This window comes from Oncorhynchus keta, chromosome 17 (genome assembly GCF_023373465.1).
Source record: "Oncorhynchus keta strain PuntledgeMale-10-30-2019 chromosome 17, Oket_V2, whole genome shotgun sequence".
Taxonomy (NCBI): domain Eukaryota; kingdom Metazoa; phylum Chordata; class Actinopteri; order Salmoniformes; family Salmonidae; genus Oncorhynchus; species Oncorhynchus keta.
The window spans coordinates 11,722,475-11,738,234 of NC_068437.1; the positions used below are offsets into that span (position 1 = coordinate 11,722,475).

Below are 15,760 nucleotides of genomic sequence, written 5' to 3' on the forward strand. Positions count from 1 at the left end.
GTCCATAGGACCACTTTAAGCTGTACGCTCCACAGAGCTGGGCTTTATGGAAGAGTGGCCAGAAAAAAAGCAATTGCTTAAAGTGAAAAATAAGCAAACACATTTGGTGTTTACCAAAAGGCATGTGGGAGACTCCCCAAACATATGGAAAAAGGTACTCTGGTCAGATGATACTAAAATTTAGCTTTTTGGCCATCAAGGAAAACATTATGTCTGGCGCCAACCCAACACCTCTCATCACCCTGAGAATATCATCCTATGCTGTGGGGATGTTTTTCATCAGCAGGGCCTGGGAAACTGGTCAGAATTGAAGAAATGATGGATGGCGAAATCCTTGAGGGATCCTGCTTTAGTCTTCCAGAGATTTGAGACTGGGACGGAGGTTCACCTTCCAGCAGGACAATGACCCTAAGCATACTGTTAAAGCAACACTTGAGTGGTTTAAGGGGAGACATTTACATGTCTTGGAATGGCCTAGTCAAATCCCAGACCTCAATCCAATTGAGAATCTGTGGTATGACTTACCATCAAACTGAGCCAAGCAAACTGGAGCAGTTTTGCCTTGAAGAATGGGCAAAAATCCCAGTGGCTAGATGTGCCAAGCTTATAGAGACATACCCGAATAGACTTGAAGCTGTAATTGCTGTGATAGGTAGCTCTACAAAATATATATATATTTTTTTGGGGGGTTGAATCATTACGCACACTTAGGACCCTGGGACTGAACACCTCCCTTTGCAAGTTCACTTTTTTTGTCTTATTTCTTGTTTGTTTCACAATAAAAAATACCTTGCATCTTCAGTGGTAGGTAGGCATGTTATGTAAATCAAATGATACAAACCTCCCAAAAATCGATTTTAATTCCAGGGTGTAAGGCAACAAAATAGGAAAAATGCCAAGGGGGAGAATACTTTCGCAAGCCACTGTACATGATAATTCAGCCAACCACAATGTTGATTTTAGATACCAGGTAAATACATTTGAAATAGGACCATCAAATAATGTTACCAACAAACCAAATATTGATTTACATGCAGTACTTCTGACATAGACGTAATGCACATAAGCTCTCTCAGATGGATCCTCCTTACGTGTGTGTTGCCCATGAGCTAAACTTAGTCTCATTTGCATATATCAATTAAGAACTGCATAAATGGGAAAACTGTGTCGAGACCTAAAAACCCTTTAGATCTGTTTGGATTAAAGCCTCTGCAGATAAGAGGAGAACCTATGAGAGAATGCTGTTCATTGACTACATCTTAGCATTCAACACCATTTTCCTTCCAAGCTCGTCACCAAGCTTAGGACCCTGGGACTGAACACCCCCCTTTGCAACTGGATCCTGGACATCCTGACGGGCCGACCCAAGGGGGTGAGGGTAGATAATATCACCTCTGCAACGCTGACCGTCAACACGGGGGGCCCACAGGGGTGTGTGCTTAGTCCCCTTCTGTACTTCCTGGTCACCCACGACTGCTTGGGCTTGCACGACTTCAACACAATCATCAAGTATGCTGACGACATGACGGTGGTAGGCCTGATCACCGGCAACGATGAGACAGTCTACAGGGAGGTGGTCAGTTACCTGGCAGGGTGGTGCCGGGACAACAACCTCTCCCTCAACTTTAGTCCAAGGAGCTGATTGTGGACTATAGGAAATCGAGGGGCGAGCACGCCCCCATTCACATCGACCGGGCTGCAGTGGAGCAGTTCAAGAGCTTCAAGTTACTCAATGTCCAAATCACTAAGGACTTAAAATGCTCCACACGCCCACATTCGTGAAATGAGGAAATGGAAGACATACAAGACCACTGATAATCTCCCTCGATCTGGGGCTCCACGGCAAGATCTCACCCCGGCAACAGCACCGCCCTCGATCGCATGCCGCTACAGAGGTTGGTGCGGACAGCCCAGTATATCACTGGGGCCGAGCTCCCTGCCATCCAGGACATCTATACCAGGCGGTGTGAAAGGAAGACCCGGAAAATCATTAACGACTCCAGCCACCTAAGCCATAGACGGTTCTCTCTGCTCCCTCACGGCAAACGTTACCGCTGCATCAAGTCTGACGCCAACAGGCTAATGAACAGCTTATATCCCCAAGCCATAAGTCTGCTAAATAGCTATGTGTATATATACAGTGCCTTGCGAAAGTATTCGGCCCCCTTGAACTTTGCAGCCTTTTGCCACATTTCAGGCTTCAAACATAAAGATATAAAACTGTATTTTTTGTGAAGAAACAACAACAAGTGGGACACAATCATGAAGTGGAACGACATTTATTGGATATTTTAAACTTTTTTAACAAATCAAAAACTGAAAATTTGGGCGTGCAAGATTATTCAGCCCCCTTAAGTTAATACTTTGTAGCGCCACCTTTTGCTGCGATTACAGCTGTAAGTCGCTTAGGGTATGTCTCTATCAGTTTTGCACATCGAGAGACTGAAATTTTTCTCCATTCCTCCTTGCAAAACAGCTCGAGCTCAGTGAGGTTGGATGGAGAGCATTTGTGAACAGCAGTTTTCAGTTCTTTCCACAGATTCTCGATTGGATTCAGTTCTGGACTTTGACTTGGCCATTCTAACACCTGGATATGTTTATTTTTGAACCATTCCATTGTAGATTTTGCTTTATGTTTTGGATCATTGTCTTGTTGGAAGACAAATCTCCGTCCCAGTCTCAGGTCTTTTGCAGACTCCATCAGGTTTTCTTCCAGAATGGTCCTGTATTTGGCTCCATCCATGTTCCCATCAATTTTAACCTTCTTCCCTGTCCCTGCTGAAGAAAAGCAGGCCCAAACCATGATGCTGCCACCACCATGTTTGACAGTGGGGATGGTGTGTTCAGGGTGATGAGCTGTGTTGCATTGTTGCCAAAAAGTTCAATTTTGGTTTCATCTGACCAGAGCACCTTCTTCCACATGTTTGGTGTGTCTCCCAGGTGGCTTGTGGCAAACTTTAAACAACACTTTTTATGGATATCTTTAAGAAATGGCTTTCTTCTTGTCACTCTTCCTTAAAGGCCAGATTTGTGCAATATACGACTGATTGTTGTCCTATGGACAGAGTCTCCAACCTCAGCTGTAGATCTCTGCAGTTCATCCAGAGTGATCATGGGCCTCTTGGCTGCATCTCTGATGTATGAGCTGAAAGTTTAGAGGGACGGGACGGCCAGGTCTTGGTAGATTTGCAGTGGTCTGATACTCCTTCCATTTCAATATTATCGCTTGCACAGTGCTCCTTGGGATGTTTAAAGCTTTGTAAATCTTTTTGTATCCAAATCCGGCTTTAAACTTCTTCACAACAGTATCTCGGACCTGCCTGGTGTGTTCCTTGTTCTTCATGATGCTCTCTGCGCTTTTAACGGACCTCTGAGACTATCACAGTGCAGGTGCATTTATACGGAGACTTGATTACACACAGGTGGATTGTATTTATCATCATTAGTCATTTAGGTCAACATTGGATCATTCAGAGATCCTCACTGAACTTCTGGAGAGAGTTTGCTGCACTGAAAGTAAAAGGGCTGAATAATTTTGCACGCCCAATTTTTTTCAGTTTTTGCTTTGTTAAAAAAGTTTGAAATATCCAATAAATGTCGTTCCACTTCATGATTGTGTCCCACTTGTTGTTGATTCTTCACAAAAAAAATACAGTTTTATATCTTTATGTTTTAAGCCTGAAATGTGGCAAAAGGTCGCAAAGTTCAAGGGGGCCGAATACTTTCGCAAGGCACTGTATATATATATTTTTTGCATGGTCTCCGTTGATTATGAATTATAACCGGAAGCGTTTCTAGGTTCCAATAAATGTTACCCTCACAAAGATAGGATTGATATTCTCATCATGGCAATGTCTCCCCAACCTCATTGTGTATTCATAATATAACAATCATATTTGGACACTTAGGAAGCCTTTTTCCAAATGGCATTGCAATGTAACACACACAAGCATGCATATATAATTACAGGAGAGGGTAAGCTGTGTCATTCACACATTAGGGCCGTGGCAGGTGTGTGGGTTATCCTGGCGCTACTAAACCCAGCCTCTTATTAATAGACTGTGTGTCCTCTGCTTAATGCCAGGTCACATTTCATACAGTCATCCAGCGGGTGGCAGGGGACAGCAGCTGATACAGTAGATAGTTATGCCCACACACACACACACACACCCACACACACACACACACACACACACACGAATAGACATGTCTGCACTTTCACGTACGTTTACACTTTAGCCTAATCATAGTCTCGCTCCCTCTCTCACACACCGTACGTGAGCGCGCACACACATACACAATGCTCTATTGCTTTAGTGATTCTAACCAGAGCCAATTTAGCCACAGACATGTGGGGACACTCCAAACCTTTGTCACGCTATCTAACAGAGACCCAATGCACACTGCAGCTGTGAGGACTGCCTCGTGCCCACTGCACCGTACAAACCTCAATCTGGCAACACAAAGACTGACAGTATGCATGACAATCACTGCTGCATCTCCCTCTGGGGCTCAAACACAGCTGTTCCCCGTCTCACACACACACACACACACACACACACACACACACACCCATATGGGTCACATCCCAAATGTCTGATTATCAAAGGTGTATCTGTGTGTTCATGAGCTTCAGTGTTTTCCCCCTCCGTCTTTCACACTCTGGGGAGGACATAAGAAATCTCCAGCGCACAGAACCCTTAAATTGTCTTTGACCTTGAATTAGAAGCCCATTCATTCTGTCAGGCGCTTACAGTGATTGTCTGACTGACTAATTCATCGGAGGGAAACATAAATTAATGATTTGACTTGTAAGACATATCCCTTTCATTTCCCCAGTCACTTTATTATCCTTGGCTAGAGGGGGTTTGGCTCTGAATGTTTGATTGTGTTAAATCGCTATATAGCTTACCTCAGGGGTCAATTTAGCCTTTATCTTTGAATGTCACTGCCCTGGATTAGAGTGGAGGAGGTGAGAGGAAGAAGACAGGGCACAGACGGAGAGCGACATAGAGACAGCCAGGCAAATAGGGAGAGAGAGATGGAGAGAAAAGAAAGAGAGGGCAGGGAGGGAGGGAGAGAGGTAGGGGTGGTGTGGGGGCCCAATATAGTGTCGGCAGTTGTTTCATACATGTCCAAATTTAGCCAGTTCAGCTTTGGTGACTTTTGTTCATTTGCCAACGTAGTCAGCTAATTCCTGCCTCATTAGTCACTATTCCTCATCACTAGAGTTCACGTTACAGACGGTAGAGCTCAGGGTTACTCTGAGAGGGATCTATGTTGTTGGTATGTATTTTTGTGTGTGACCACATGAAAAGATACTACAGTGTACATACTTCACTGTAGTATTAAATCAGCAAAGACACTACAATGAATAATGTAGTATTTACTGTAGTATTTACAGTTATCTGTAGTAAAATAACTGTAGTTTATACTATAGTATTTACTGTATTGTTTTTGCACACATTTTTGTAGTAATTACTATAGTGTTTTTGTTTTATCTTTGACATAGAAGTGGAGGCTTTCTCCTTGAGGAAACCTACTGACGAAATACTGAAAGAGTACATTTTCCATAACCAATTTTTTTAAATGTAGTGTGTTTACGGACTGTAGTGTTTTTGTGGACGTAACTGTAGTATTTCCTACAGTGTTTTTGTTCTCGGATAATACTTTAGTATTTACTATAGTATTTTTTACAGTATACTACAACATTCTGTAGTAAGTACTACCAATGACTGAGGGATACTACAGTGTGTAGTGTAGCATTCTACAATATTCTACAATTTACTATAGAATTCTATAGTAAGTACTGTAGTATTCTATAGTAAACTATAATATTTGTCTGTGTGTGTGTGTGAGAGAGTGTCCGTGAGAGAAGGGGTGTGATGTTATTTTGGTTTGTGACATGTTCTCTAATGACCCCAGAGTGTGATGAAGCTCAAACTACATACACACACCCTTCATAATTTGCTTACACACACATAACATGCACACACATTTAAACTGACTCTACACGCACGCACGTACATTCATCATATACAGTGCTGCTACTGTTTATCATATATCCTGATGTCTAGTCTCACACACACACACACACACACAGCTCTCTAACCCACCCTCTTGTCCCTGTGTACCCCCTTTAGGAGTGTGTGTTCAGCCACTCATGGTACCTGTCGGTGTTCAGTGTGTTGTGCTGTCTGGGCATCATTCTGTGTCTGGTCACCTCTGTGGCCGTTGAGTGGACAGGCCTGAGAGTGGCCAAAGAACTACACCACAACCTGCTCAGCAAGATCATACTGGCCCCTATGAGGTAAAGGTGTGTGTGCGTTCATGTGTATGTTTGATGCATCATGTGCATTTTATGGTACCTATTACTACTCTAGGGAGGGCAGGTTGTGAGTGCGTGTGTGACTGTGTATAATGCGTTGGTGTGTGTGTGTGTGATGATCGATCATTTTGGGTTGCTTGGTGAGACACTGTAAACACTGTGATCCGCCCCATTACCCAGAGGCCCATCTGCCTGCCACACACTGAAACCACAGCAACGCCAGCGCAGTGTCAGATCAATGATAACTAATGACTCTGTGGTTGGGCTTCTGTACTAGTGATGGGCATCCAGCTCATTTGGCTCCCAAACGGCTCTTCGTTCAAAATGCCAAAGAAATCAACCTAGAACCATAAGAAAAAGCTAATGTCCAATGTGAAGCCCAAAAAATAGTTTACCATCATGTCAGATCATGTTCAAATAAATGTGCACCTGGCCAAATTATTACATGGATATATCTTTTTTGGCACTAAAATAATCAGCGTGGACCAGTTTGACGCGCTCTCCCCCTCTACTGATGGTTTCTGCAGTCAGGATTCACCCTCTTTTTAGATAATTATTTTCGAAAATAGATTGTTTTGAGCTCAAAAATCAGTGGTAGCAGTATGCAAATTTGTGAGCCAAATGAGCCAATTTCACCAAATAAGATCTGTTCAAAAAGAGCCACTCGTTCGCGAACGACTGAACTCTACTCTGTACCGAACCGTTTTAGATGAGGTGGTGGCCAAGAAGAAATTGTCTTCTTGCTTTAAAATTCAATTCCTCAAAATCCTCAGAGGAATAGAATTTGTAACAGAAACATTGCTAATGTGATGTCAGCTTTTTCTACTCAAGGTGGTACAGATGAGCTTTAAAACATACAGTTGAAGTCTGAAGTTTACATACACCTTAGCCAAATATATTTAAACTCATTTTTTCACAATTCCTGACATTTAATCCTAGTAAAAATTCCCTGTTTTAGGTCAGTTAGTATCACCACTTTATTTTAAGAATTTATTTTAAGAATATCTGAAATGTCAGAATATCAGCAGAGAAAATGATTTATTTCAGTTTTTATTTCTTTCATCACATTCCCAGTGGGTCAGAAGTTTACATACTCAATTAGTATTTGGTAGCATTGCCTTTAAATTGTTCAACTTGACTCAAATGTTTTGGGTAGCCTTCCACAAGCTTCCCACAATAAGTTGGGTGAATTTTGGCCCATTCCTCCTGACAGAGCTGGTGTAACTGAATCAGGTTTGTAGGCCTCCTTGCTCGCACACACTTTTTCAGTTCTGCCCACAAAGTTTCTATAGGATTGAGGTCAGGGCTTTGTGATGGCCACTCCAATACCTTGATTTTGTTGTCCTTAAGCCATTTTGCCACAAGTATGCTTGGGGTCATTGTCCATTTGGGCCAAGCGACCAAGCTTCAACTTCCTGACTGATGTCTTGAGATGTTGCTTCAAAATATCCCCATAATTTTCCTCCCTCATGACGCCATCTATTTTGTGCACCAGTCCCTCCTGCATCAAAGCACCCCCACAACATGATGCTGCCACCCCCATGCTTCACGGTTGGGATAGTGATCTTCGGCTTGCAAGCCTCCTCCTTTTTCCTCCTAACATAACAATGGTCATTATGGCCAAACGGTTCTATTTTTGTTTCATCAGACCAGAGCACATTTCTCCTAAAAGTACGATCGTTGTCCCCTTGTGCAGTTGCAAACCGTAGTATGGCTTTTTTATGATGGTTTTAGAGCAGTGGCTTCTTCCTTGCTGAGCGGCCTTTCAGGTTATGTCGATATAGGACTCGTTTTACTGTGGATATAGATACTTTTGTACCTGTTTCCTCCAGCATCTTCACAAGGTCCTTTGCTGTTGTTCTGGGATTGATTTTCACTTTTCGCACCAAAGTATGTTCATCTCTAGGAAACAGAATGAGTCTCCTTCCTGAGCAGTATGACCGCTGCGTGGTCCCATAGTGTTTATACTTCCGTACTATTGTTTGTACAGATGAACATGGTACCTCCAGGCGTTTTAAAATTGCTCCCAAGGATGAACCAGACTTGCTGAGGTCTACAATTTATTTTCTGAAGTCTTGTTTGATATCTTTTGAGTTTCCCATGATGTCAAGCAAAGAGGCACTGAATTTGAAGGCAGGCCTTGACAAATATCCACAGGTACACCTCCAATTGACTCAAATGATGTCAATTAGCCTATCAGAAAGCTTCTAAAGCCATGACATAATTTTTCTAGAATTTTCCAAGCTGTTTAAAGGCACAGTCAACTTAGTGTATGTAAACTTCTGACCCACTGGAATTGTGATACAGTGAATTATAAGTGAAATAATCTGTAAACAATTGTTGGAAAAATGACTTGTGTCATGCACAAACTAGATGTCCTAACCGACTTCCCAAAACTATAGTTTGTTAACAAGACATTTGTGGAGTGGTTGAAAAACGAGTTTTAATGACTCCAACCTAAGTGTATGTAAACTTCCGACTTCAACTGTACCTTTCAGGTATAATAATCTACAGTAAATATAACTCTTAGGTGTATCTACAGTATGTGGTTGTCTCCTCCAGGCTGTTTGAGACCACTCCCCTGGGCAGCATCCTCAACAGGTTCTCCTCTGACACCAACACCATAGACCAGGTATTTCAGCACCACTGTTCTCTGTGTGTTAACAGTGGCAATAGCCACCACCATACTGCCTTGGAGCTTTCAAATTCCTATTTGTCTTCATGGCTGTGGCAGTAGCTTCAGCCTCTGAACCCTTTGCTTGCTTTTCCTGGTAGATGGTAGTAATGTAATGTTTCATTGGTGGTTGTGTCCCCAGCACATCCCTGCCACCCTGGAGTGTCTGAGTCGCTCCACCCTGCTGTGTGTGTCGGCCCTGGGGGTCATCTCCTACGTGACCCCTGTGTTCCTCATTGCTCTGGTGCCTCTGGCCATCGCCTGCTACTTCATACAGAAGTACTTCCGGGTCGCTTCTAGGTGAGCGCTTGGTTTGGGATTTTGTCACTTGTTTTGTTGCTGTGTATTCAGTAGTTACAGTATATCCCCCCTTTGTCTGTTTATTTATCTTGTATCTCCCTCTCCCTCTCTCCATCTGCTCTGTCTCTCTCCCTCTCTCCATCTGCTCTGTCTCTCTCCCTCTCTCCATCTGCTCTGTCTCTCTCCCTCTCTCCATCTGCTCTGTCTCTCTCCCTCTCTCCATCTGCTCTGTCTCTCTCCCTCTCTCCATCTGCTCTGTCTCTCTCCCTCTCTCCATCTGCTCTGTCTCTCTCACTCTCTCCATCTGCTCTGTCTCTCTCACTCTCTCCATCTGCTCTGTCTCTCTCCCTCTCCATCTGCTCTGTCTCTCTCCCTCTCTCCATCTGCTCTGTCTCTCTCCCTCTCTCCATCTGCTCTGTCTCTCTCCCTCTCTCCATCTGCTCTGTCTCTCTCCCTCTCTCCATCTGCTCTGTCTCTCTCACTCTCCATCTGCTTTCTTTCTTTCTTTCTTTCTTTCTTTCTTTCTTTCTTTCCCTGGTCAGGGACCTCCAGCAGTTGGAGGATAGTACCCAGCTCCCTCTCCTGTCCCACTTCTCAGAGACAGTGGAGGGCCTCACCACCATCCGGGCCTTCAAGTAAAGATTTTTTAAAACTCATCCATTTTGACAGCAACAGCTAGGAGTTTGTGTGTTTCGCCACTTATACATATTACTCAATGGTTCTCTCCTCCCAGGTATGAGCCCAAGTTCAGACAGAGGTTACTGGAGTTCACTGATGCCAACAACATCGCCTCCCTCTTTCTCACAGCAGCCAATCGCTGGCTAGAGGTCCGCATGGTAATGAGCTCTACTCTATTCAAGTTGTTCCATGTTTTCTCACATTTTATTGGGTGACTGTTTCCTCTATGGGAATTTTGAGTATGACAGGATGATATGGATTTGATACAGATTATTTTTTTTATTTTTTCCTATGGCACTAAATGGGTACCTGTGTGTCCTTCTGTAGCACAGTTGGTAGAGCATGGCGCTTTAACGCCAGGGTAGTGGGTTCGATTCCATGTAGAATGTATGCACACATGACTGTAAGTCGCTTTGGATAAAGCGTCTGCTAAATGGCATATATTATTTTTATATATTATTTATATTATATTAACGGTTTGTTTTCTCTCCATGGAGTATATAAGTGTGTGTGTGTGTGTTCACTATTAAGCTGTTGCTTTGTACACTAGGATACATCGGGGTCTGTATGTTCACTATTATGCTGTTTCTCTATACTGTAGGAGTACATAGGTGCCTGTGTGGTTCTGATAGCAGCTGTGGCCTCCATCTCTAACTCTCTGTATAACCACCTCTCCACTGGCCTGGTAGGACTAGGACTCACCTATGCACTCATGGTGAGGACCGTTCTGGTTTTTGTGTGTGTGAGGTCTAATCTCTAATATAGTCACATTTCTTGATGAAAGGACTGAGGTCAAGCCCCTAATTTAGTCAAACTCATGTCTCCACCTTCGTTACAGTACCTGTCTCTCTGCAGGTCCATAACAAGGTTGTCTGATCGGACTGTGTCTCTGTGTCCCAGGTGTCCAACTACCTGAACTGGATGGTTCGTAACCTGGCAGACATGGAGGTTCAGCTGGGTTCAGTCAAGAGAATCAATGGTCTGCTACAGACTGAGCCTGAGAACTATGAAGGACTGCTCAGTGAGTACCGTACCACCTCTTAGGTCCAGCCCCAACCCTTACGCTAACCCTAGTTTCCTATCCACATCCCGGTTCAACCCTAACCCTAATCATGCGCTGACCTGAACCCTTAAGTCTAAACCTAACCCTCGCTCCAGCCCAAACTGGGTAGCTCTGGCTCAATTTAACCACTGCCTACAGTATATCCCAGGCATGCTCAAATCCTGGAGTAAAGGCTTACTCCTGTGGAACATAGGACAGCCCAACCTCACCGTACCTAGTCGCCACAGAGCAGTTATCTCTTCTGCTTTTCCTCGCTCTCTCCCTCTCTCCTATCTCTCCCCCTCTCTCCCTCTAGCTGCATCTCAGGTGCCAGATGGCTGGCCACAGCAGGGGGAGATTCAGATTGAGAACCTGAGTGTGCGTTACGACACCACCCTGAAGCCTGTCCTCAAACAAGTCAACGCACACATCAGCCCTGGGCAGAAGGTATCATAGAGCTAATTGGAAGGAAGGGAGTCAAGAATTTAGACTGTAGACTTGTGTCGTGGCGATGAAGATGAAACAGACTTCCTGTGGTTTCCAGGTGGGGATCTGTGGCAGGACAGGAAGTGGGAAGTCTTCCTTCTCCCTGGCCTTCTTTCGCATGGTCGACATGTTCGAGGGTAAACACTGCCTACTGTTACGACTCTAAAACTAAAGTTCCCGATAAGCTCCTGTGCTTGACTGGGTCAATCCAACATAGCTGATCAACTCTCCCAACAGGGCGTATCATCATAGATGACATTGACATCGCCAAGCTGCCTCTGCAGACCCTGAGGTCTCGATTCTCCATCATCCTCCAGGACCCCATCTTATTCAGCGGAACCATCCGGTAAGAGAATCCTCACACTACGGTTCCATCTAGATCAGAGGTCTTGGTTCTGGAGGGCCACATTGTCTTCAGTGTGGCTAGCACCATTACAAATAATTCAACCGATCAACTCATAATCAAAACCTTGATTGGCTGATTCAGGTGTTTTTATGGCTGGGCTGGAACAAAAGCCTGCATCCCCAAGAGTGAAGAACCTTGAGACGAACATAGGTAGTTGAGCCTAATGTATTGAGGTTTTAAACCACCTTGTGCTGTGCTCCTGTAAAAACACTGCCTAGTGCCTAGTGTGAGTTGTTTTAGGAGAGGAAATTGAGAGATGGAAGCTACTCTCACTTGTATCTGGGTCAATTGGACAACTTCAATCACAGTTATCTTAGGAAGTGTTTGAGAGCAGGATGCCACTCGGAAAAACTCAACTGTAGTGATTTATTTTTGGACCGCTCAAAAGTCTTGCTAAACAGAAAGTGAATCATTTAGGGTTGGGTGCTGCAGTACTGTCACCCTATCAAGCAAATTCAGGAGAAGCCCAACATGACACAATCAAACAACAGAAAAGAATAGGATTTTTTTATGAATGGGATAAAATGATTAAAACATCCTTGTGAGGCATGTACAGTAAATAATGTATACTCGTTTGACACTGCACATGAGTGTGATTTGAAGTATACCTATAGGTTATACTGTATCATGTCCTGCTATGAGATAGTACTACTCGTCCAATCATACACTCTCAAAATACAAGGTGCTAGTTTGTACCAAAAAAAATCAAAATACAAGGTGCTAGAATAGTACCAAAAAACTCTAAATACAAGGTGCTAGTTTGTACCAAAAAACACAAAATACAAGGTGCTAGATTGTACCAAAAAACTCTCAAAATACAAGGTGCTAGTTTGTACCAAAAAAGGTTCTTCATTTTGTCCCTGTAGGGTAGGGGTGTTAAACTCATTCCATGGAGAGCCAAGTATCTGCAGGTTTTAGTTTTTTCCTTTCAATTAAGACCTAAACCACCAGGTGTGGGGAGTTCCATACTAATTAGTGACCATAATTCATCAATCAAGTGCAAGGAAGGAGCAAATACCCACAGAACCTGGAATGAGTGGAATGGGACACTTGCCAAAACACTTCCACAGTTCCATTTAGAACCCTCTCATGAAGAACCCTCTGGTTCCAGGTAGAACCAATGACAGGTTCTACAGTTACACTTACGACACACAGTGTTAGGTATTTACAGAGCCTTCAGAAAGTATTCCTCCCCCTTGACCTATTCCCCATTTTGTTGTGTTACAGCCTGAATTCAAAATGGATTCAATTTTTTTTGTCTCATCTGTCTACACACAATACGCCAATAATGAAAATGTGAAAACATATTTTGAGACATTTTTGCAAATGTATTGAAAATGAAATACAGAAATATCTCATTTACACAAGTATTCACACCCCTGAGTCAATACTTTGTAGAAGCAACTTTGGCAGCGATTACAGCTATGAGTCTTTCTGGGTTAGTCTCTAAGAGCTTTCCACACCAGGACTGTGCAACATTTGCCCATTATTCTTTTGAAAATTCAAGTAGATTTAAGTCAAAACTGTAACTTGTCCACTCAGGAACATTCACTTTCTTCTTGATAAGCAACTACAGTGTAGATTTGGCTTTGTGTTTTAGGTTATTGTCCTGCTGAAAGGTGAATCTCCCAGTGTCTGGTGGAGAGCAGACTGAATCAGCCTCTTCTCTAGGATTTTGCCTGTTCTTATGTCCATTCAGTTTATTTTTTATCCTGAAAAACTCCCCAGTCCTTAACGATTACAAGCATACCCATAACATGACGCAGCCACAACTATGCTTGGAAATATATAGCGTGGAACTCAGTAATGTGTTGCATTGGATTTGCCCCAAACATAACAATTTGTATTCAGGACAAAAAGTGAATTGCAGTATTACATTAATGCATGTTTTGGAATATTTGTATTCTTGTATTCCTTGTGGAGTAACTACAATGTTGTTGATCCATCCTCAGTTTCTCCTATCACAGCCATTAAACTCTGTAACTGTTTTAAACCATTGGCCTCATGGTGAAATACCTAAACGGTTTCCTTCCTCTCTAGCAACTGAGTTAGGAAAGACGCCTGCATCTTTGTCATGACTGGGTGTATTGATACACCATCCAAAGTGTAATTAATAACTTCACCATGCTCAAAGGGATATTCAATGTCTGCTTTTTTTTACCATTAAACCAATAGGTGCTCTTCTTTACGAAGCATTGGAAAACCTCTGGTCTTTGTGGTTAAATCTGTGTTTGAAATTCGACAGAGGGACCTAACAGATCATTGTATATGTGGGGTACAGAGATGAGGTTTTCATTCAAAAAGTCATGTTAAACACTATTATTCCACACAAAGAGAGTACATGCAACTTATTATGTGATTTGTAATGTGCATTTTAACTCCTGAAATTTCAGCTTTTCATTTCAATTCCACTTTGACAGTGTTGTGTGTAGGCCAGGGACAAAATGTATCTATTTTATTCAGGCTGTAACACAACAAAATGTGGAAAAAGGCAAGGGGTGTGAATACTTTCTGAATGTACTGTACAGTATGTGTACTGTGTAATATTTTTGGTGAGGTTCATATATTATATGTATTCAATTGACCCGGCTGTACAGTACATGCCTCTTGAGTTTATTTCAAAATGTTTTTTTGACCTGACGAAGATCCAACTCGGATCGAAAACGTTGTTGTTCTTGTGTCTGATTAAATCACCGTAGGAACTTACGAGAGTCGGTCACGTTCCTTTTTTCCTTCAATACTTTCTGTTGGAGGTACATATTTTGATTTTTTTTTTCTGATGATCATAACATAACAGCTTATGGTGTATTATCTGTTTGCTTTAGGCATTTCATCACTTTACCTAAAGCAAGCAAAGATAACTTTATAGTATGCTGTAACACACCATACAAAAAAAGATTCTGATGCAGTAACAATGATTTGACTGCTCACTGACAAAAAAAAAACGTTAGAAACGCATCACACTGATGGAACTGAAAAAGGGACCAGCAATTATGAAGCACTATGTTGCTGTACATTATAAGTGATTATGATTATACTTATAATGCATTAGGAGTATTGGTATGCAGAATTGAGTCTATATGAGTCCTTCTGTGTCTGTAAGTATGCTTATACTGCATTATCACTGCAGCATAGTGCATTATGAGTACATGTATAATGCTGTATAATGTATATGAGTTTCATAGAAAGTGATTAACATACAATCATTACTGCACTTTGAAATGTAGGTGGGGGCATGCCCCCAAATTAGCATATTTGGGGGGGGTCGAAAATATATTGTATTTGTACCAACCATTAGTGGAAGTGTTGTACCAGTTTAAGTGGGTTTATTGTTATGTTGATGACGGTTAATTTGTCCACTCCCAGGTCAACAATCTTTGTAAGAGTGTGTGACAATCAAGAGCTGCACTGTTGATTTTCCAGTAACTTAATGGCTGTTGGTCACCAGGAAGTTAATATTTATTTTGCTAAGATTTACTGTCAGCTGGCTGCAAGTAGTTATTGTAAATTTCACATGAATATAATGTGCTGATCTATGTCATGCTCACTGACCAGATGGTGTGACAGGAAAGTCAGTTTGCTGTCAACCAAGATGTGTGCTCACCACAAAAAAAACTTAGTAGTTGTCAACTAATGTTAAGCTAGCTCGTAATCAGAAAAGTTCAATGAAAGTACAGGATGGTACTGGCAGCTAGTTGTAACTAAGTTACTAGCAGTTACTGGATATTCAAATAACTGGTTGCCAGTTAGTTTATGCAAAATTTGCAGCTACTTCCATGCAACTAACTGCCACGGTGATGTAATGCACAGTAACCTCTTCACAGTGCAGCTCTTTATTGTCACATG

The 15,760-nt window shown here is 42.5% G+C and overlaps 1 protein-coding gene across 5 annotated transcripts in view; it reads left to right on the forward strand.

Annotated features, from left to right (window-relative positions):
- Positions 1-15,760, forward strand: part of LOC118396446 (ATP-binding cassette sub-family C member 8) — a 125,166-nt gene that overhangs the window by 99,179 nt on the left and 10,227 nt on the right. For all 5 annotated transcript variants that reach the window (XM_052465488.1, XM_052465487.1, XM_052465485.1 and 2 more), the window contains 10 exons: positions 6,144-6,310; positions 8,891-8,960; positions 9,145-9,302; positions 9,845-9,937; positions 10,036-10,138; positions 10,582-10,695; positions 10,881-11,001; positions 11,339-11,469; positions 11,567-11,645; positions 11,746-11,854. In XM_052465488.1, the coding sequence (XP_052321448.1) occupies positions 6,144-6,310; positions 8,891-8,960; positions 9,145-9,302; positions 9,845-9,937; positions 10,036-10,138; positions 10,582-10,695; positions 10,881-11,001; positions 11,339-11,469; positions 11,567-11,645; positions 11,746-11,854 (1,145 nt within the window). The remainder of the gene's footprint in view (positions 1-6,143; positions 6,311-8,890; positions 8,961-9,144; positions 9,303-9,844; positions 9,938-10,035; positions 10,139-10,581; positions 10,696-10,880; positions 11,002-11,338; positions 11,470-11,566; positions 11,646-11,745; positions 11,855-15,760) is intronic.